Genomic DNA, 22,868 nt, shown 5'->3' with positions numbered 1-22,868 from the left:
ACGTAAGTTGTTAATTGGTACAACTAGATTTTGTATTCTATGACAAACTTTCCTGTTATGTGTTTTCATTTAGTTATTTTACAGAAAGAATATTAGTCTAAATGATCCCTAATCCAGTAAAGCAACTCTTCTGTTTTCAGACCATTTAGGAGGAAGCAGCATCTGTTTAAACACACACATACAAGCTCACCTGCCCAATGTAATCTTTAGTTTGTGAAAGGGGAGATGTAGGCTTTATCTGTCTACAATCTGTGTTCCCTGTGTAATGGTAGCTGTTGTAGAATGTAGTAGGTTGGGCGTGGAGGGACATGCTCAGAGGTGTCATTTTCCTCAAGTAGATAAATACCCAGTTTACAGTTCTTATTTGGCCCATTTCCTACAGCAGCTAAAATATCCTGAGCATGCTGTAGCAAAAAGCCCCTAAGGTAACCATCAGAAATAGAGTCAGGCACAGGTACATGTGGAATAGCTGAAAGGGGTGAACTGAGAACGGAGGAAGATTGGACTGGCTCTTGCCTTGCAAACTTAGGAGAACACCAGCACTTGCACCCTTGTTCTTACCCACTCATCTGGTTATGAAAAGTAGATGAGGCTGACAGCTGGGAGAAGCCCAGAAGACTGCAACATTTTCTACCACCACAATTAGCTACAGTTAATGTAAGAAGTCATCTTCATTTAGTTTACATATTTCTACTAATATTGGTGGTTTCTATTAACTTGTAAGATAGCATCTGGAAAAAATACCCTTAAAATTACTTCTCATTTGTTCGAGATGTTGTCTGACGAATCTTAATTCAGTTTCAAAAGCTTTTTTCTCTGGACAAAACCTAGTGCAAGCATAACATTTTGCAATGAACTGTCAGATTTGTCAACTTCAGAGACAATCCACTGGAGTTAGAGATCACACTCCCTCCGTGTGAGAATACAGAAGAGGAGGAGCAACAGGAAATGTACGGCATTGAATTCATGCACTTGTATATTCAGGAGTCGCTGAAGAAAACAGGTATGGTTTCTTTCCAAATTCCAATTCCTCTGGAATAGAGTGAGGAATAAACTCTATTTGAGGATAAACTCTAGAGTGAGGATAAGAATAGCGGGAAGGATAAACTAGATAAAAAGAAAACTAGGAGATGTAAAGAAACCAACAAAAAAAGACGCCCAGTGGCAGTAATATCTAAAGCAACATATTCTATTTCTCTGTGCTTAAAGGTCACCGTAAAAGACCAAAAACCACTTTTGAACAGATGTGCAGGTAGCAGCTGTTACTTGCAAGGAACTTAATTCATTGAAGATGTGTTCTTCATGAAGGCTTAAAAAAAATTGACATGCTCTTTAGAACCCTAAGCCAGCTTTTTAAAGTGGTATTTCCTAAATGAATATTCAAATTACCAAAAATACATCGAGAGTTTAAAAATGAATTTTATTCCTTAATGAATTCCATTATCAGCATGAGCTGATAAAACAAGTACTTTGGCCTACTTAAAATACAAAACTATCCTGAACTTTAAACTGAAAACAAACTAAGTATGTTCATTTCTCTTATTTTAACCCATTGTCTTCCAGGAAATTTGGAGAGTTGCACTTCTGGTCCTTCTTCTATCATAACTGCTAATGATTAAAGAATGTAACTGAGTAGAAGAGAATACTGAATATACTTCTTCCTAACAATGAGGCCTACGACCAGTCTCAAGTATTCTTAGGGATTTTTTTCCAGTAATGAGAACTGGATTGTGTAGTTGTAATTCCAACTGAAACTGGGAACTGTAAAACCGTTTTCTGAGTAGAGGAAAGACTAAAACAGTTTTTTTTTTTTTTTTTGTAAGCACTAAATCTGCTTTTCAAGTGATCTAGACAGATTTTAGTTTGTCTTCTACCAATTCCAAATCTATATCCTATCATGTAGTTGGCTCTGGGACAGCAGTCAACAGGACATTCTCCAAGGATACAGCAGACTCTGTGTAATACTGTAGTGTAGCCCTGTATCCTCGTTGTTGTAAATATTTGATCCGTCCATGATCAATCAGCAGTTTACAGAGGGCACCAATCTCCTTTCGCTCTTCAACAGGTAGCCTAGTTTCACAAACAGGAGAAAAAAACAGCATGTATTAGGAGAATAATTTTAATCACAGAATCACAGAATCACAGAATTTTCTAGGTTGGAAGAGACCTCAAGGTCATCGAGTCCAACCTAACGCTAACAGCCCTCCACTAAACCATATCCCTAAGCTCTACATCTAAACGTCTTTTGAAGACTTCCAAGGATGGTGACTCCACCACTTCCCTGGGCAGCCTGTTCCAATGCCTCACAACCCTTTCAGTGAAGAAGTTCTTCCTAACATCTAGCCTAAAACTCCCCTGGCTCAACTTAAACCCATTCCCCCTCGTCCTGTCACCAGGCACGTGGGAGAACAGGCCAACCCCCACCTCGCTACAGCCTCCCTTGAGGTACCTAAAAAGAGCGATAAGGTCGCCCCTGAGCCTCCTCTTCTCCAGGCTGAACAAGCCCAGCTCCCTCAGCCGCTCCTCGTAGGACTTGTTCTCCAGGCCCCTCACCAGCTTCGTCGCCCTTCTCTGCACCCGCTCAAGCACCTCCATGTCCTTCTTGTAGCGAGGGGCCCAAAACTGAACACAGTACTCGAGGTGCGGCCTCACCAGAGCTGAGTACAGGGGGAAAAACTACTGAAGTCACTATAAATTCACTTCACCTCAGACAAGCATCTCATTTAAATATTTTAAAACTTATGTCTGTGAAAACTGAATTTTTGAAGTAGAATGTTTTTATGAGTAATTAAAGTATTCCTGTAAAAACAAGTCTTGTTGAGGACCCAAAACAATTTCATGTTCTACCATATGTAATTCTGTTTTTCTGCTGGAGTCTATATTCTAAAAAAAAAAAAAAAAAAAAATCACATACCCTTGCAGAGTGTCAAAACCACTCTCTGTTTTGCTGTATGGTTGGTCATGTTCTTCTGTGTTGTTAGTGTGATCTTCACTTTCTTCACTAGTAGAGGTTACGGTTTCTCGCATGCCACAAGTGGCCCAGCTACTCATTCTCTGAAAATAATGAAATTCTACTGGTCCAAGTCCTACTGATTGGAAGAACTCTCTTCCTACGTAGTGTGTCCAGTCACATTTGTGATGGCAACACAGTGCAATAACAATTCCAGCTACAGGCTTAAAGTCTTCTTTGTTCCTTTCACTATCAGCTGAACTCCTAGCAGCCATTTCTGTCTTATCATTCTTAGGACGTTTTGCTGCAGGCTCTTCATTTTCTCCTTCACAGCAAGTTGCATAGCTTTCTATCAAACATCTTAAAGCGAGATCTGGAAAAAAAAAAAAAAAAAAGATATACTGAAACTACTAGCAATGACCACTCTGCATTTATTTATATCAGCTGTATCGCAGCTGGGAACGTATGTCCCAAAAAGAATAGAAGTATGCATCATAAGCCAAACAACAACTTTGAGAATACTGAAAAATTAGAAGCACAGTTTGAAAATATAAAACCTAAAAGTGCTAAATTAATATTATGAGACATCTAGAGCTCCTAAGGGCTTATTCTCTTTAGTTCTCTTCTTCTTCTACCCAAATCAAGTTGAAATATTTTTGTTAATTGAGTGGTATATTGAAGGAGGATCTCTTCCCTATAAAACATGTCACTATTTGCTCTAAAAGTTTAATACCTAGGATATACTAATATATATATGCTTCTTAATGTTTATGTTACGTATACTTTTTAATAATATGTATACTTCTTAAATGTTTACCTGTATCATCTTTAACAGTACATATACAAGCATTAGAGTTGAGATGTCTTAAGTTAGTAGGCATGTAATTTTAGGAAAAGTGTATTAGTTCAAAATTATGAGGACAGAAAAGAAGTTCTTATTTGTTTGGAATATGTACTTAGAGCCAATACAATTTTAGAAAGAAAAATATTTTAGGATAGAGATGACAGTGTAAAGAGATAACTTTCAACAGTTGACAAGGACAACCCCCACCCACCCCATTATTTGTTCTACTGTGTCATAAACTGAAGTACAATTTGGGTCTACTATTATCTATTTTCAGTTCCACTGCAGGCAACAGATATTTAGAACAGAATTCATCAATAGCGAGCTAGATGGAAAGAAAAAGCATAAAAACGGTTTGGAAAATCATTCCCTTCAGAATGTAAGACATAATATCCTAACTTCCTGCAGTCAACAAACATGTAATTCATACCTGTGGCAGCCCCACACAAATGTTTCCCAATTCCTACCACAGGTAGTCTTTTCTTCTCTAAACTAGGTACCTTATCTGGAAAAACAAAACAAAACCAAACCTTTTTAAATAAAAAATAAACTACCCCCCCACTACTGTAGGGGGCAGTATAATTTTTTTTAATACAACTTCAGCACACTTAAGAACAAATAAATGTTTGATGCTACTAAAAATACAATGGTCTGCACATACTGTTACTAAAATGATTTTTTTAAGATGAAGGGAAACAGATGTAGTGGTTGAGAAGCACTATTCTTGAACAACTCAGCTTTGTACGAACAATGTATTTTAATGCTGTTATAAAAGAACACAGTTTTGTTTCTGAGCAGCAACAAAAACAATGTATCAGTAAAATGATTACCAGAGAACTCTGGAATTAACTGTGGCCCAGAGAAAAGCTTCAGTTAAATAGTAATGTAAATACTGTGCCTTTTATTAAAATGCAGTATTAGAAATAAAGGATTTTGCATTTATACTAGAATAATTACACTTAACCATTCCAGCCTTTCCGTACTATTAAATGTAAGCACGACATTAACAACTGTCTTTAGGAGATGCATTAATCTACAGTATGTATTTGCATATAAATGAGATACAGAACTTGCTTCATTCTGTACAACCGAAGATGTATAATCTTGCAACTTCTAAAAAAAAAACTTTCAAGTGTTTTTTGTTTTGTTGTTTTTCATCCACAACACTGTCCCATAAATGTATAAAAAGCAGAAATTTTAAGTCTGTTTGATAATTTTAAGATAGTGATTTTTTATACATACACACACACCCCATTAACAATACTAGGTAACCAGTAAGAAAGAATCTTCAAAACAAGATATATTTAAATGTACTACAAACAAATTGACTCAATATACAGAATTAAACCCTTTAATTCTGAAATAAAGGCTTAATTTTAAATCTTACTTAAGCATAAGTGCTGAATATCAACTTGAAGCCTTTCAAATACAGAATCTCTCTTTTTATGTTTTCCATCCACCTGTGTAAATAAAATAGATTCATTAAATAGGGCCAGCCACTAATAATTACAGTTTTGCTACAGATAATAGTGCCACACTTTTTGCTTTTAAGTCAACATCTGCACCTTTCCAACATAAAACACTAAAATTTTTTTTCCTAATAAATATACTATTTATTATTTATTTTTTATTTTATTTTTTTAATATTTATTTTATTTATTACAAAGTATGGAACACAAGAACACTTCCAAAACTTTTAACATTTAAGAATTTAATAGAATGGCTCATGTTGGAAGGGATCTCAAAGATCATCTAGTTCCAACCCCCTGCCATAGGCAGGGATATCAGCCACTAGATCAGGTTGCTCAGGGCCTCATCTAACCTTGCCTTGAACACCTCCAGGGTTGGGGCATCCACAACCTCTCTGGGCAACTTGTTCCAGTGCCTCACCACCCTCTGAGTGAAGAATTTCCTCCTAACTTCTAAACTATATTGCTTCTCTTTTAGTTTAAAACCATTACCCCTTGTCCTGTCATTATCTGATTGACAAGGAGTCACTCTCCATCTTTTTTATGTCCCCTTTAACAACTGAAAAGCTGCAACAAGGTCCCCCTCCGGAGCCTTCTCTTCTTTAGGTTTCATGTTATTTTGAAGGTAAAAAGCAAATGCTAACAACTTCAGTAACAACAGCTTAAAAATTACACTCCGCTAATGTGACAATATTTTCTTCTACCTTGAATCTTGTAGTTGCCCTTTCCACAAGCAAAAATTGAATATCTTCAACATCCTGTAAGGCAACATCAACCCAATGAGACAGCTTTCCTCGCCCAGCTCCAAACTCAATAAAACATCTTCCTGGACCAAGCAAATGTAATTTTTCCATGTTACCTAAAATGGAAGCCTACAAACATAAGAAGATTATTTATGAAACAAGCAAATATATACATGTGTATGGCAATGCCTGACAAAAAATTGTTATTTCATCAAACTGCAGAAAACTTTTTCAAGGCCTCCCTTCCATGACATATTAGGGAAGGGATCTTGTCTGCACAGAGGAAAAGAGTTAAAACTTCTGGCAAATCAGCATCACCCAACCCCACAGAACTCCACCTAGAAGCCTTTGGAATGGACTTTTGGGATCAGGTACACAGTAAGATTAGTGTTCTTTGCTGATTCTCAAAGTAGCCACCCAAAATACGGGTGCTACTCTAGACAGCTATGAACCATCAGTACCCACAGAGCCTTCTCTGTATCTGTGTCGTTATGTATAGGAAAGAAAAGAAGAGCACAGGAAGAAAGTATGGAAAACAGATGTTTCTCACTTTTTTTTTCCTTCCTCAAAGTCCTACTTTGCTATAGTATGCAATCCATCTTCCTTAAAATTCCTATATATATTCAATATACACTAAAAAGGCAGAAAATAAACTCAGACTAATTCTTTTTATGTTTCTACACAACTGGAAAGTCTTTATTGAAAAAGTAAGAAATTCCTTTTACACTTAGCACTACAGTAGTTTACCTTTTGTAGCTCAAATTTATTTTTAAGTCAATAGAAAATAAGAATACACAAATGAAAACTCACGAGAACCTCACACTGTACTTTATTTTATGATCCTAATAAACTTTTGTTACTAACACTTAAAGCAGCTATTTTTAAGTTTAATATAGATAGGCTAGTATTTGAAAAGCATAGAACTATAAAAAGCATATCAGATTTCCTCTATATGAAGTGACTAGCACTATGCATGTGCAGTCATCAGAATTTACGGCTGGAGAATTCCACATTTTTGAAGACATCTACAGCTATTAGTAAAGCAGAGACCATACCTGTTGTTTCAAATGTTTAAAAGCAGATTCTCCATTCTTTGGGTCATTTAAGGCTTCATGTAAAGCCTTGTGAGACAGTATTTGTTCCTTAAGGTCAAGTTCCAGACCTGCATACAAATGTAAAACTTTTCAGTATAGGTGTCAAGAGTTTGTTTTTGTAGCATGTTAAAATATTCAAACATGAGCTCAATTTGTGGCATTAACAAAACAGTCTGTTGAGAGCCTAAGTCTATCATCACAGCTTCGTAACAGAAACAGTTATCTGTAGTGATATTTGAGTGAAAAACAACCAAAAGAAAGCACAAAAGGAGGGAAAATTAGCTATATGAACACCACCAAAATTCATTTTATCATTCTCTCAATCATTTTCACTACTTAAGATTTAGTTATTAGAGGATTGTCTACACCTTAATGATAATCACTTCAGATGTGTTCTAGTGTCAAATACATCTCACCTTTTCATAAATATTTAATGACAAATATAACAAGGAAATAATTCAATTCAAAATGCCTTAGTCTATTAAGTGAGCTCACCATTAGTTGCTTTTTTCAACTTGATAATTAAATTCTCTAACTCTTCTTTGGATAGGGAAGAAAGTGTTACCTTTTAAGGGAAAAAAAAGACCTTTTTATTTTTGCTAGTTCTTTAGTCATATCATAAATTGCAGCATGTTACGTAGGGAACAAGCTTTGGAATGAGTAAGTGTACTCACTTGTTTTTCTGGCATTTCTGCTACATCTTTTAAACCTGCGTTAATATCTTGAACAAAGTAGACCTTCAAAAAGCAAGAGAAAAGCAATCTGATTTTATTACCATTATTTTCCTAAAGTCTGATCCTGAATACCCAGCAGAAGTTACTGTTCTGGCATATTTTGACAAGAATGAATGTATTTATAAGAATTAAGCTGTTAATGCTTACTAGACCGGTAACAGTGACAACTTTAATATTTCTTATGTGCAGCATTGATAAGACAGAAACATAGAGGATAAAGAAGCTGTCTTTGTTTTCTTGGAACAGCTGTTGAGACGTATCTGACTCCTTCCTTCAGCACTGACTGCAACTGCCAGCCTTGCTTTCCATAATTCACCGCTAAATGGAGTGAAGCTGGCAGATACTTAAGTTAGCAGACTGCCAGAGGTAAGAGAACATCTACAGCTCTCTGCCAGCTGTGCTTTTCCAGGACAATCTCTCATTAAGCCTCTAAAATAAATGATTTTGTGGCATTGTGAGAGCTTGTTCTTAGAAAACATCTGAGAAAATTCCATTTAGCATTTTCCTTCATAACTAAGAGAACTGAAAAGTTATACAGAATTACAGTGAGATATAGAAGACAAGGAGCATGGAATGCGAATTCCATTTCAGCTGAACAAGTTTCCACACTGTGCTTATGGTAGTGCTTGCTCAGACTGCAGTTTTCTTCTTCACAGCTATATTCACCACAGTAAATTCTGTGCAAAGCTGTAATGGTTGGGGCCTTAAAGCTGAGATGAAGTAATGCTGAATTTTACACTGTACTTACTGGCTTTGGCTTCTCTCTTGAATTGCATTTTTTCAAATGTTTTTGTAGCTGGTCTTCATATACAGTGCTAAAATCCAAATAGAAAAGTAAGTAACACCATTTATAATGAGAACTCTGATTTAAAAACAAAACAAAACAAAACAAAAACACGCGTATTTACATATACTTACTGCTTTGGATCAAGAGGACATGGAATTCTTTTTCTGTCATTTTCTTTCTAGTTATAAAGAAAAGGTTTAAACAACACTAAAGCACACATTCAGTGTTCCCATTTTAGAGAATGTTACGAGTGTTTTGAGTTTTATGAATGTTACAAGTTTTGAGCAACGTTTGAGTGTTTGAAACACCTATGCTGAGGTAGCCAGGTTAACTAGAGTGGAGGAAGCGGGTCAAGAATTGAATATCTAAAAATAAAACACCTCCTAAACCTTTAACTGAATGGCAGCGTTACCGCTGAGCTGCTGCCCGTAGGACTCCAGGGCTCACAGGACGGCCCCGTCCATGCAGCGGGGCCACCACAGCCGGGGGCGGCGGCGGCGGCTGCCTCAGCGCCCCGACCCCTCCCGGGACACCGCAGCCCCCAGGGCTCTACCCTCCCAGTACCTCCTGCTGCCCGTGCTCCCCGCAGAAGCGCCTCCCGAGGGCCGGCACCATCCTGCAGAAGCGCTTCTTCCTCGCCACGAAGTATGCGCACCGGCCCGGCTCCGGCTCCAGCTCCGGCTGCGGCGCCGCCATCTCGCTCCCAGCTCCCCCCGCGCTGGCTTCCCGGGCGCCATCTTGAGGCTCCTCCTCCGCGGGCGCCGAGCGGCAAAGTCAAAGCGCAAAATGGCGGCCGAGGGGCTGTTCAACCGGCCGCTCAGCGTGCAGCTGCGGGGCCCCGGCTGCCAGGAGAGGTGAGGAGGGAGGGAGGGATCGCGGGCTCGTCTCCAGCTGCAGGGAAGCTTTCTTGCCTCTTTCGAGAGAAGGGCTCCCGAACGACGCCTTTTCCTTTATGCGTTTATTCCTTCCTGCGCTGTATCGGTGCGGCTGTGGGGCTGCGCTGGGGGTCCGCGCGTTATGGGGCCGGAGCGGCTCCGGCTGGGGAGGAGGCACAGAGGGGCGGTGGGGACGCGGTTACAGGAGGGACGGGGGGAAGGCGGCTGAAGGTGGCTGAAGGCGGCTTCCCCCTGTGGGGCTGAGGCCGGCCGCTGTTTGCGTGCGTCTCCGGGCAGCCGCGGTTACTGAGGGCCCGGCGGAGTTGGCACGGGACGGTTGGTTTCTGTGGGGTGTTTTAATGCACGTAACCTCTCAGGTCACTCGACAAGAGGTAGCGGTGCTTAAATGATTGTTATAATCTTTAGCAGTCATTAATATATCTCAGCAGACTTTTCCAAAGGTTCTGGTTTCAGACAAAGCTTAAAAACTTCTGCCTTGTTATTGAGAGTTTGGTGGATTGTAAGCATAAAACAAACAAAAAACAACTGAGGTGACTGAGGAGCTGTAATGATACCTGAAAGCCCCATGATTTCAGTTATCTTAGTAGTAGTAGTGCGAGCTTTCTTGATATTTCTGCTTAAACTTTGTTTGCTAAGTGTCATCTGATTCCTGTAAGGTTGCTATGAGCAGATGTTATCTGAAGAATATTTTCTTGATTTGTTAATGTTACATCTTGTTGTACACAGGAGATTAGATGTCCGAGTGAATATTGAGCTGCTGTCAATTTCTAATCCTGTTCACAGAAAGGTTTGTAGATTTATTACATTTGTGTCGTTCATTGTTTTATCAGTATTTCGTTGCATAACAGGACAAATAGGCAAAGGAAAAGCAAAATAAGATTTTGGTATGTTTGTCACTTGATCTTATTTTATTTTTGAGTAACTCAGTTGGTTTGGTATGATTCTCCCCATAGCCTTTTTAGCTCACCCTTTTTAGTTTTGCTGTTCGTGGAAATTTATAAACTTAAAAACGAGAAGAATTTGTAGACCCTTGGAGGATCTTGAGTTAGCTTAAGAGCAGTCTTGTTTTAAGTATAGTTAGTTCTTGTTTAAAAATGCTATTGACCTTGCAAAGTCCTCATCTAAACTACTGAAAATTACAACTTCTGTGTGGATGCAACATTTTGTTTTTTTATGAGTGTGTGTGTTGTTGTCCTTGAATGTTTGGAATTCACCCAGTAGGGATAGGAAAGAAGTAATGTACTAAATTGCAGTAAAAAAAAAAAAATCCTTAGGAAACTAGCAATGAGATTTATATTAGGGATTATAAAATCTGTTTTGTTGTGTGTCTAATTTGTTATTTAAACTTTATTTCCACCTACCATGGTGTTACGGTTGGTCACCAGTTGGTGATAGAGTTAATGAAGACAGATGGGTGTGTAAAGGAGCAAAACATATACACGCATATATGTATTTATATGTATGCATATGTATGTATATGTACACATATAAATCTATGTTTTGCTCCTTTACACACTCATCTGTATCTGTCTTCATTAACTGAACGCTTAACTGAACACTGCTTGTTCACATAACATTATCATCACCACAGTTAAGAGAATTAAATATATATTAAAATATATATATAATTAGAATTAAATATATTTATATCATATTATATATTATATATAATGTATATATTAATGTTTAACTCTGCTCATGTTTATATTTAATATATCATATTATATATTAGTTATATATAATGTATATATTGATATATTTAATTCTAATTATATATATATATTTAATTCTCTTAACTGTGGTGATGATGTTATGTGAGCAAGCAGTGTTCAGTTAAGAACTGTGTACCAAGTGTGTATGTATATATATATATATATATATATATCCTGTATAAGCAGGATTGTTGAAATCCAGTTGTGTACATCAGTGAGTGATGACTCTAAAAAGATAACTCCCTGTACTCAGATCAGTTTGTGGGACATGAAACCAAGCAGGCGTTCTTATCCTATCCGACAGCCTACCCTAGTTGTATTGTAGTGTCAGTAGTTCTAACAGCTAGCTTTATGTGTAAGTCCCAAGGTTTGTTTACACCGCTCTAGCTAAGAGTTTTGTTATTCTTAGTGGTACCTGAATTACTGCAACTTACTTCAGTTTTGTAGGTGTACATGTGCTGTGGTAACACTTCAGTTAGGCTGGAAGAGCCGGTCAGTTTTCTACTTGATTTTCTTCTGCTCTTCACGTAGGTTTGAGCCTCTTTATTAGACAGCAGGTGTGTGGGTCTAATGTACCAGGTGTTTCTAATAGTCCCAGCCTTGTAACAAGACTACAATTTTTAGAGAAAGCAATTTTTCCAAAACACTGTGGAGGCTTCCAGTGAACAAATGAGTTTATTTTTTAAAACCAAAGCAGCATAAAACTACAATTTTCCTTACAAGTATACTAGATTTTAGCAGCATCAATTATATGTTTCCTTTGCTAAGCTCTGTATTCAAATATATAGACTGTTCAGAAGGTGTTTTCTCAAATTGCTTGGAGCAATAGGACCTGAAAAACCTGCAAATGTGGAAATGGCTTGTTTGTGACCCACTACAGTGGACTGCTCGCTCATAGGTGGAATCTACACACTATTTAATGATGGGGGATATTCTTCCTTCAGCGGGCAAATAATTTTCTTCAGGTAGAACAATGAAGGGATGTGGAATTTTGAAAAACTTGCTGCTGAAATTTGAATGTTTTTTACTTGTTTTATTTTTGTGAGAAATAGTTTTTCTGTTTTTTTCCCCACTGTAGTATTTAAAATTGAAATTGTGTTAAATGTGAATGTTTTCTCCTTTCTAAATTAGTTGCCATAATTCTTATTTTAATTTGGTTAAAAAGTAAAAATATTAAATAAACTGTTTGCAATATTTAAACAATCCTACAGTGTATTTTACAGTATTTTAAAAACATATTGAAATACCTTTCTTTTCAGGATTTAGCTGTCCGATTGACTAATGATGCTGACCCTTTTTTCCTTTATAATCTTGTCATATCTGAGGAAGATTTTCAAAGGTGAGTGAAGTGGTAATATTTGTGAACATTCCTCATGGTAATAAAAAAATATGTTTTTTTAGCTTATAAAGGTTTATCTTAGACTTTTGTTTCTAGCATATCTCATTTGCAGATTTTTGGCGGTAGTATTCTCTTCCACCCATCTGTGAAACTGACAAGTCTAGGAAGGTTATTGGCTCGAGGTTATGCAGATGAGTGACAGAATCCTGACATTAAGTTCCCTGTGTAGTTACAGTACCACAGTTTATTGTACTCCCTGTGTCTTTTTTTTGTATCATAACTGCTTCTTATAGATTATTGTAAGTTTGTGAACTATTTGAAGAGCTAACTGCAAGAGGAAAGTACGTCTGCATACATAGCTTCCAAACCTGAGGCTTTGTCTTGTAGTTGTTTTTTTTTTTTTCCATTCTAATTGCACTGTTGAATCTCAGTTTGTTTCGCTTGTTCAGAATTTGATCATCAAATTTGAGCCCCAGGCACAAACAGTTCATGCTTTTCTTCTTCAAAAAAGGTATTATTATATATCATACATACACACCTGTGTAATCAATGTGCTTCAAAAGTAAAATAGAATTTTTAAAGCAGATGTGCAGAAATATTTCATTTTTTCATTATACAAAGTATGGCTTCTGCATACATGTTTAACTCTTTGAATTTACCACATTAGTATTGAAGGTGCACAATTAAATGAGCAAGTAGGCAGGTAAAATCTTTGTAATTTTTGACTCTTCCCTCATCTGCAAAGCATTGTCCCTTTATACTTCCCTGTGCCCCTATCCTTACTGTGCTGTGCTTAAGAAGGACTTATGCTTGAAGGAATATGCTTGTTCTGCCACAATAGCTTTTTTTTTTTATTTTCTTAGTGCAGCAGTCTTGCAAAAATTCTTGAAGTTAAAAGTAATCACCAGAGAATATTATCCAAGACATGATCACGTTTCTTCTGTGTTCAGGGTTGAAAATAACATACTAGCAAACTTAATGATATGATCAGAATTGGTTCTTTCTATTCATGTAAACAAAATACTTCTTTAGAAAATAAATTACATTTTTATATAATGTTAATATTTTTTTTCCCAATCTGTTTATGTAGCTTGAAATCCCAGCAAGGTCTCTTGGTAGACTTCTCTGCTTTCCCACAAAAATTTATAGATCTGCTTCAACAATGCATTCACGAACAGAACAAAGATATCCCGAGGTAGGTGATAAGTGAGTACCATATCACTCTGTGTATCTGTTTTGAGTTTTTAAAATATTTGTCCAACAGTCTAAGTCAGTAGAACAAGGATTGTTTAACCTTTCCTTGGACATCTCAGTATCGGTTAGTGGATGTTGCTGACACAGCCTAAATCTTAAGAGGTCTCAGCAGTGACATTGCTGCCTAATAATACGTGTAGGCTCCCTTATCAGAATTGAGGCTGGCAAGTTACAAGAAGCTAGCAGATGCGCAAGGATGCAGTACCACTGTGTGATTTGGGTGGTTGTATATATTTTTTTTTTTCAGGGGGTTGGAACAGTTTAATACTAGAGAGCTAATACGAGCTTAATGGACTGAAGTATAAAATGTTATTTTTCACAAGAGAAGCCACAGTAATAAGGCATTCCGATAAGGATTTTCTCTTGCTTTTGTTTCAGTGCTCAGATATTAATATGTGAGGTGGGTGAACTGAGGTTTACTCTTTCCTTTAGTGGCATTTTCATACGTGGCTTTTGTGTGTGCACACTGAGAAAGCCCTGTTCACAGTACCTCACTCCCCAGTAGTTGGGGTCGTTTCCTGAAGTGTGTACTATGGACTTTGAATTTAACTAGGCAATAGGATTGAGGAGTCTATTTTCTTTTGGAATTAGGTTACCAAGGCCTTACTTGATTTTGGACACCGAAGTTTAAGATGGGCTTCTGAAAATTTTACAGATAACTGAACTGATAAGTTCTGTACATTCCTTGTTATAAAGCGTAAGCATTCCAAATTATATTTATTTGTAGTATCAACTACAACATTGGAATTGAATGGCATAGTCATTTTTTCAAATGAAAAGCTGGTCAGCCTTTTATTGCATGCATAAAAATATATTTTATTTGAAAATAGCTTGTAGGATCTATAGGTTGTCTCAGTAATGGTATGGTAAATGTTGTTTTTATTTTGTTTTTCCCTAGGTTCTTGCTGCAGTTAGTTTCTTCAACATCTGATCTAGATCACACTCCTGTCTCTTTAAATATTGTGGAGACCAACCCTTTTAAGCACCTTACCCATCTCTCTCTAAAATTCCTACCAGGAAATGATGCAGAAATAAAGAAATTTTTAGCCAACTGCTTGAAATGCCTTAAGGTAAAGTGATGACTGAGTCTCGATGCTATGTGTATTTAAACTTTTTTTTTTCAGTCTTAATACTTCAAAAGCATGAACCAAATTGTGTAGGCTTTTTTATTATTATTTCAATTCATGTGTGTCATTGCATGCAGTTATTTTGGCACATGTTACAGAACTAAATTGTTACTTTCTCTCTAGCAATGAGAATCTTACATACCCACTAAACCAAGTGTTATAATTCGAACTGACAGGAAATCGGGTGTTTATATGCTGTGCATGCACTATGCAGCTGTTGAATACTTCGGTGTTTCATGCTTCATAGCCTTGTTCTGATTGCCAGATCAACTGCAAAAATAACATACTGTAAGCTTTCTGTCTTTTTTTCTGCAATCGGGTTTAGGAAACCGTGTGTGTGTGTAATTCTAAGGTCCTAGGGGCTTCAGAGGGCTAGTGGTGTAAATAGCAAATGAGAATTGTGATGTTGGTGCAGTTGGTAGCGTGCTAAATTTTAATCTAATGCAAAATTAATGATTTCATAGTTTGACTGTTGTCTCTTTTGTAGCCTGCAATTTGCCTCCCTTCTATTGTGCTATCATGTTTAGAGCTGCCTATGAAGTCATTTTAATGAAACAAATTTACAGTATTTAGTTAATTTGTTACTAATGCAGCTCCTTTGTACTCAAATCTTTATAGCTCTCTTTCCTTAAAGAGACTTAATAAGTTTAATACAGTATTTTTACCTTGTGAGCTAATGCATTTATTTCTTTTTTTAATGTATAGATAGTCTTACTCAATATGGATTTTATTTAATAAGGTGATGTTTCCACAATTACAGTGTGGCTGCTTAGAAAGGATATAATGATGGTAAAATGGAACCTAAATACTAGCAATTTAGGAGCTAAGGGTTTGTCTTGCTATCAATTTGTACACAGGAAGACAAAATGATTTTGGAAGAAAAACTTAAAAAAACCGAAGAGGATCTGACCAGACAACTGAGTTATACTCAACAGGTAACGCACGTTTTTAACTCTCCTGTTCTAAGTTGTTTGTACTTCCTAGGTTAGGTGACCAATGCTACACATGAATACAACTTGTTAATTGTGGACTTCCAGTATAAGGCTATGCTAACAAATTCATTTTTTCTTGTTCTACCTCTTTTTTTCTGTTTTAGTACTTTTTTGTTTTCTTCCCCAGTCTGTGGAGAATGTGTGTATAGTGGTCTGGTTGGTAACTGCTACCTAGCCAAAATAATTGATGTGGAAGTGAGAGAAAACAATAAGAGTAGACAAATATTCTCTAAATATTCTGCATATGGTTAGAAACCTTTATATTTGCAGAAACTGTGAAACCATGACAAATAAATCAGAAGTATTGGAGGTTCACTTTTGGATTTTTATAGTCAGCCCAGTAGTGACTTCGCATTTGCGCTTTAGGAGAATGATAGCAATGGGTCAAATTCTAGAACTATCAAGGTGGCTTTTTTGACCATCATGAAACAGAAAAATTTCCTTAAATCTCCTGTTGTGGAGCATTTTTTTGGAGTAGAACATTCATCTTTTCATTTTTCATGCAATTGGAGTCTAATAGATTATATTTGGTAAATTGTAATGCAGAACTACAAACCAAAAATACAAAAAAATGCTGCTTAAGAACTCTCCCCCTGGCCCCTCCCACTAGAGCACTTTGTGTTTAAAACATCCAGAAGAGATAATGATAGGGAACATCAGCAGACTGTTCTTTCACTCTTAAGTTAGAAGAAAATACAATTTGAAATGAAGATTATTTTATTCACATAAGGTCAGAAAGCTGCTATTGAGCTTCTCAACAACTTTCCTGTTCTTAGAATGACCGGATATTTTGGTGTCTTGTACTGAGATGCACTTTCACAAAGTAACAATAAAGAATCATTCAGTATCAAATTAAATGCTTCGTTTTTTAAAACCTTGCTGTGTGGTTTGTCAAACTACAACAGAGCTTGTCAGAGAAGAGCCGGGAACTAGACAAACTGAAAAATGAATGGACATCGTACACTGCAGCTCTGACAAACAAACACACGCAGGAGTTGACAAATGAGAAGGAAAGAACTCTCCAGGTATGACAGCAGGAAAGAATTAACAATATTCTTGGCTTCAGCTTAAGATTTGTTGGATAACTGTTTTTTTCCTCTTTGTAGGCACAAGCTCAGTACCAACAACAGCATGAACAACAGAAAAAGGAATTGGAAAGTTTGCATCAGAAAAGTATTCAACAGTTGCAGAACAGACTCTCAGAACTTGAGGTTATCAATAAAGATCTAACAGAAAGGAGATACAAAGGAGACTCCACAGTCAGAGAACTGAAAGCAAAGCTATCTGGAGTAGATGATGTATGGCTAATTAATTCCCATAACCAAAGTTATAATTTTTAGAGTGATAAAGCTGCCTGCCTATGCTGATAAGAGAAAATATAGCATATTAAGTTTGACTCTTCTTCATTCCACATTTTGCATGCTATAATTTCAATGTATCTTTTAAAATTAGTATTATAGTGTGTTTTGTTGTTGTTTTTGTTTTTTAATTAAAACAATAAAATTCCTTCCCAACATTCTAGGAATGTCAAAGAGCAAAGCAGGAGGTGCTGTCACTGCGGCGGGAGAACACTACTCTGGATGCTGAATGTCATGAAAAAGAGAAACTCATTAATCAGTTACAGACACGGGTTGCTGTCCTGGAACAAGAGATCAAAGATAAAGATCAACTGGTTGTTAGAACCAAAGAAGTATTAGATGCAACACAAGAACAAAAGGTTCCTTCAAGTTTCAAATTCATTCTCTCTAAACCTCTGTAAACCTTGTTAATTGTACTGTCTTTAGGTTACTAGGTGACCACATTTTATGAGTGCAACAAGTAAGCTTTCAAATTTAGATAAAGGTCCTGAATTATGGCATCAAAAGTAAACTGGGTTCGTTTTGATGAAGGTAGCCACTGTTTTACTATTTTGTGGCAGTTGGGTGAAGTTAGTGGTAGTTTTTGTAAAGGTGGATGAATTGACAGAACCCTATGCAATTTGACTGAAAAGCAAGGACTGATTTTTTTTTATTATTTTTTAAGGACTAGTTATAAAAATTAATGAGGTTCTATTTAAAATTATGATGTCTATTCCATATCTTAATTATTAAAAAATATTCAAAATTCTTTTAAAGGTGATACTGGAAGAGAATACAGAAAAAAAACAAAGTCATATTGAAAAACTTGAGACAACAATTAGGTCACTGTCATCTGAACTTCTTAAGGTTTGTTTGAACATACCATTAGCTTTATGTCTGTCTGTCCTTTAGGTGTTTCTTATTTTGAAAATACACCTTTTTTTTTTTTTTTTTAAAATAGGCTAATGAAATTATCAAGAAGTTACAAGGAGATTTGAAAACCTTAATGAGTAAATTAAAACTGAAAAATACAGTAACGATTCAACAAGAAAAACTATTAGCAGAAAAAGAAGAGAGACTTCAAAAAGAGCAGAGAGAATTGCAGGAGACTGGACAATCTCTTCGAATGAAAGAGCAGGAGGTATTGTGATAGATGAACCTCTGTCCTGTAAACATTATTGTATGTAGTACATGTATGTTTTCTTGTGTGTATCGTGTTTTTTTTTAAAACTTAAAATACCTACAGCAATAATTCTATTCAACATAATAGACTTACTGTAAATTAGTTAATGCATGTGTGTGTGTGATGAATGTTTTCATATTGTCATGTTAAACTGATTTGCAAGAGACGTACATCCACATGAAGGAAAATACTGCTGAAAGTACAAAGCAGTGCAACAAATGAATAGACGTGCTTTACAGGGTATATTCCTGTGAAAGCTGGAGGTAGAGGCAAAAAAGTAAGAGTGAACTTGTTCCCTTGTCTTGCTTAGGGCCCTTGTGTTGTTTAATAATGAAGAATTAAGGTCAGAAAGGTCTCTGGCTGCAGTCTGGTCCAAACTCTGGCTAGAAGCGGTACTTAGTTTCGAAGTATTGTCATACTGCTTTTGTATGATATTTAGTTTGAACTTCTCTCAGTTTGGAATTGTCCCGATCCTTCACTCTTATGTATATATCCGTTACTTCTTATATATACGATCATATTTCTTGAGTTTTGAATCAGTACTAGTTCCTGATGGAGCTGTAATTAGTATGGGAACATTGCAGGTTTGCAAGTTACAAGAACAACTTGAAGCTACAATACAGAAACTGGAAGAAAGTAAGCAGTTACTGAAAACCAATGAAAATGGTACGTTTATACCATTTAATTTCTCTTTGAAATTTTACGATGATTTAGCTAGTTTGCTTTTTTTTTTTTTTTTTTTTTTTTTTAAGAGCTGCAGTTATTGTCAGCATAGCACAAATAAGCTTCTGTCTGGGTGCGTAGTAACCTAGAGCTGTATAGTAGAGATGACTGCCTGTGCGTGCATGGGGCTAGCTCTAGCTCAGGGTGCAGAGGAAGGAGCAGTGGCCTGTAGGAGGGGGAAGTTTAAGCAAAAAGCCTTTTTGTGAGACCTGGGCTTACAGTGATACTTGAGCTTGAGGAAGTGGGTTGGGGGAAAGCCCACCAAACGGTCACTTTTGTTTGAGGAAGAGTTAACTGGTGTTTTAAACGGCTTGTTTTAGCTAGGAGGTGAGCTTGACCTTTTTTTTTTTTTTTTTTTTTTTTTTTTTTTTTTTTTTTCATTTCTCTTCAGTAATCACATGGTTAAACAAACAGCTGAATGAAGTTCAGATGACAAAGAAGATGGATACTCCTACCAGCACGCATGGTGGTGCTAGGACTGCAATTTCACCTCATGGCATGGTAAGATACAAATATAAATAGCAATAAACTGTTGTTGTTAGAACATAATACCCAATTTGGTGCTAGCTGATGCCCTGGCCTTGGGAGTATTTTTTAAGCTCTAACTAATTAAAATATGTGAAACAATATTAAAACTGTTTTTGAAAAAATTAAGTGTGGGATGAAAACAAACACCTCCCCACCCTCCACTTTTGTGCTGTGAAGTTAACTAACGTTCTAAGGATCTTTGTATGAATCAAAATGTAATGTTTATTCCTTTTTGGATACACTTACTAGTGGGATTTGGAAATGTGAAAGTACACAGTAAAAAGCCCTATCAGGCTATCGCTAAGAATCATAGCTTAGTGGTTCCTGCTCCTTTTTAGCCCCCATGTGTACAGGCTTCTATTTGCACCTTGCAGCTGATGAGTGAGTTTCTTACTCAGTGGAAGGGCATATTCATGTGAAGATGCCTGACTTATGCATGTAATATATTAATCGGTTACACAGTATGTAGCTTATTACGATTTTATTTTAGTATAAGCTAGAACAGTGCTCATGTCCTTCAAATTTTAAAAGGCTACAGGTTTTACTTACAAATGTGAATCTTGGAAATGTGTTTTTTTTTTTCCTTCCTATTAGAAAGAATTACATGATTGAAATGTTAACTTTGCAATTGTGTTTACTTGTTAAGCCTGGAATTTCAAATTTCTACAGCACATATATTTGAAGAATTGTTTTCTCCTTTAGAAATGTATTCTTCCTTTCTTTCAGATGTGTTCTTTCTCTTACAGCTTGACCGACCATCCTTTCCTAGCCTAGGAATCAATCATCCCTTTTCTCCCCTGTATGCCTTCCAGAAGTTTCCAGAACAAGCACGTAACAAAAATATCAATCCGCAATGTCCAGTACCAAAGGTAGGTATTTTGACTTTTCTGTTTGGCTAAAACTATAACAGCATAAAAAATCAAAACTTTGTTTTGAATGTTTCTCAAAATGCATAAATATTTGCAGTATAACTAGTGTACAGCTTAACAAAGATAATACACGGTTAGTGTGCTTTGCTGTACTTAACTGCTATTCAAAGCATAGAAGTGTTAATCCCTGAGAAGCCCACTCTGAATACCTGCGGGTGGACCGTCCTGTCTGGAGTATCTGGAGCATCTTTACTTAACCTGCAACTCCTTTTTTTTTCAGCAGATTCAATTTAACACGCAGCTTTCAAAAATGGATCAACATTCAGATGTTCAGACAGTGACTGCTACAACTAGTCATCCAGCAAATAAGGAGAAGTAAGTATTATCTATTGCATTTTCCTTTTATAAAGCCATTTATCTTCTGTGAGTATCTGCAACTGAGCAAAACATTTCCAGTAGCAAGCTTGTTCTGTGATCTGATTTTCTCCACTGACATGTTAACGAATTTTAAGTTCTGGCAGACTTGCTGCTCAGTAAGCTTGGTTTGCAGGTAGCAAATGAGGATCTTTGCTTTCAGGAGGAAGTACCAAGCAGGTATGTCCCTTCTGCTGACATATCCATGGCTACCAGGGATAGATCAGTCAGAAAATGAGTTGTAGATTGTTCTTATTTGACTGAATCAGGCATTGTTTATATTTGAATGATAAAATTCATAGGAACTTAGTAGTTCCACTTCAAGTCTCTCTTTTTTTATTTTCCCGAATGTGTTTCTGTCCACAGTCAATGTTAATTGTTTAAAATCCTTAATTAGCTTTTTTATTTCTAGTGGTGAGAATTTGGGGCTGGAATCAAAGTATTTCAAGAAAAAAGATGACAGCATTCCTTTACGAGGGCTTAGTCAAAATACACTAAACTCAGGTATGTGTGTATGGAAAGAATTAAACAAGACCTTATTTGAAATGTACTTAAAGGGTAACAATAGTTATGATTCTATGAACACTATCTTGTTTCTGCTATTCTACAGAGTACTTGAAACCCTACTTACCAACAAAAGTCCAACCATTACCAACAGCTGCAGTAACAACAGCCTCAGCTTATTTTCCTGGATAGCAGACAGGATGCTTAAGAACTTTCTCTTAACTGTTTGGGGAATTTGGAGATGTCCTGTATTAACAACATACTCGTAAAGTATCAGTATGAACTGACAAGGTGACGTCTGGATCTGTTTTTTTTGAGAAAGATATCTTGACGTATACGGATGACTTTTTCGGATAGTTAAACCAATTCAGAAAAGATAAAGCTTTAAGGGGCCTCAGCCTTAATGGTAATGCCACTGTAGGTAAGTCACTGAATTAAGCGCTGAATTTTCTCCTGGTATTTGAGAACTTTGTCTTCCTGAAAATGCACAGAAGTGCACTGACATCTTTGTTATAGGAATTGACATCGTAACAGATAATGTGTATTCTCTGGTATTCCCCAATATGGAACGGTTTTCCGTATGACTACTTTTCTTTACTTCTTTCAGAGAAAGGGTGTTGCACATAATTTCCAGCACTTCCTTGGTTGTGCTGTTAACTTTACTAATGGTCAAGCTTGTAAGTTAGCATGACTTTTTTCCCCTTTCAGGTTTATTTTTGAAAACTTGATCAATTTGGGAACCAGCTTATTTGAATTGCATACAGGTTTACAAATACTGTAACTAATACTAAGATCCTGAATGATTTCACTGAAGGTATAAAAGTATGGGTTAAAAATGTCATTTGGTGTTGCCCTAATGTCTGTTTTCTGTCAGTACTATAGCCCCCAGGCCACTGCACATAAAATGCTGTAAAGCAATTTATCTGAACTATTGAAATTAGCACAACATCTAAAAGCTATTTTGTATTTACTAATTGTATTTTACAACTATAACACCGTACAGAAACTGAGGATATTCTAACACTCAAACTAAATTTGAGTCTATTCAGCATATTTTATTACCTGTGCTCAAATGCTAGAATCATGTTACAACTTCATTTGGTGCAATTTTTCACTTGGTGTCCCAATAAAGAACTGGCACGCAAGTACTTGTAACAGCTAAAATACACTTCTTTTTTCAAAGCCAGTTTACATACTTGTTTTTAAAGATAGTTCATACCTGAATATTTAACTGCAGCCAGAGGGATGTATATTTTAGTGGTTTGTTTTGCAGTGCAAAATGTGTATATTTGTTTATAATCAGCATCATGTATATTGACTTTTGATATGTGTAAGTTCAATGGAAATATTAAACGTTTATAAAACATTA

General features: G+C 36.4%; 3 protein-coding genes across 6 annotated transcripts in view; 2 read left to right on the top strand and 1 right to left on the bottom strand.

Moving 5' to 3' along the window:
• LRRC39 (leucine rich repeat containing 39) overlaps positions 1-1,692 on the top strand; it is a 10,874-nt gene extending 9,182 nt beyond the window's left edge. The window contains exons 10-11 of the mRNA XM_082765542.1: positions 864-1,003; positions 1,564-1,692. Of these exons, the coding sequence (XP_082621668.1) occupies positions 864-1,003; positions 1,564-1,619 (196 nt within the window). The 3' untranslated portion in view covers positions 1,620-1,692. The remainder of the gene's footprint in view (positions 1-863; positions 1,004-1,563) is intronic.
• On the bottom strand, positions 1,402-9,317 carry TRMT13 (tRNA methyltransferase 13 homolog; the record flags this gene model as incomplete). The annotated part of the gene is made up of 11 exons (XM_082765540.1): positions 1,402-2,070; positions 2,915-3,323; positions 4,225-4,299; positions 5,182-5,254; positions 5,968-6,135; positions 7,062-7,168; positions 7,596-7,665; positions 7,775-7,837; positions 8,583-8,649; positions 8,753-8,799; positions 9,186-9,317. 11 exons carry the CDS (start codon positions 9,315-9,317, stop codon positions 1,896-1,898), a joined length of 1,386 nt encoding a protein of 461 aa, XP_082621666.1. The 3' UTR covers positions 1,402-1,895.
• SASS6 (SAS-6 centriolar assembly protein) lies at positions 9,269-22,868 on the top strand (the record flags this gene model as incomplete). Of its 4 annotated transcripts, none has more annotated exons than XM_082765537.1 (17): positions 9,363-9,475; positions 10,244-10,304; positions 12,489-12,568; positions 13,659-13,763; positions 14,721-14,892; positions 15,807-15,884; positions 16,847-16,966; positions 17,048-17,239; positions 17,464-17,658; positions 18,056-18,145; positions 18,240-18,419; positions 19,046-19,127; positions 19,576-19,685; positions 20,459-20,581; positions 20,865-20,956; positions 21,408-21,499; positions 21,606-22,860. In XM_082765537.1, 17 exons carry the CDS (start codon positions 9,408-9,410, stop codon positions 21,689-21,691), a joined length of 1,926 nt encoding a protein of 641 aa, XP_082621663.1. In that variant the 3' UTR covers positions 21,692-22,860. The 4 variants fall into 4 exon arrangements, with proteins under 4 accessions (XP_082621660.1, XP_082621661.1, XP_082621663.1 ...); XM_082765536.1 differs by having other exon boundaries at positions 9,395-9,475; positions 20,862-20,956; positions 21,606-22,862; XM_082765534.1 differs by lacking the exon at positions 10,244-10,304 and having other exon boundaries at positions 9,269-9,475; positions 20,862-20,956; positions 21,606-22,868.

The sequence above is a fragment of the Aythya marila genome (genome assembly GCF_965140915.1).
Source record: "Aythya marila genome assembly, chromosome: 8".
Taxonomy (NCBI): Eukaryota; Metazoa; Chordata; class Aves; order Anseriformes; family Anatidae; genus Aythya; species Aythya marila.
This window is presented reverse-complemented; position numbering and strand designations above follow the sequence as displayed.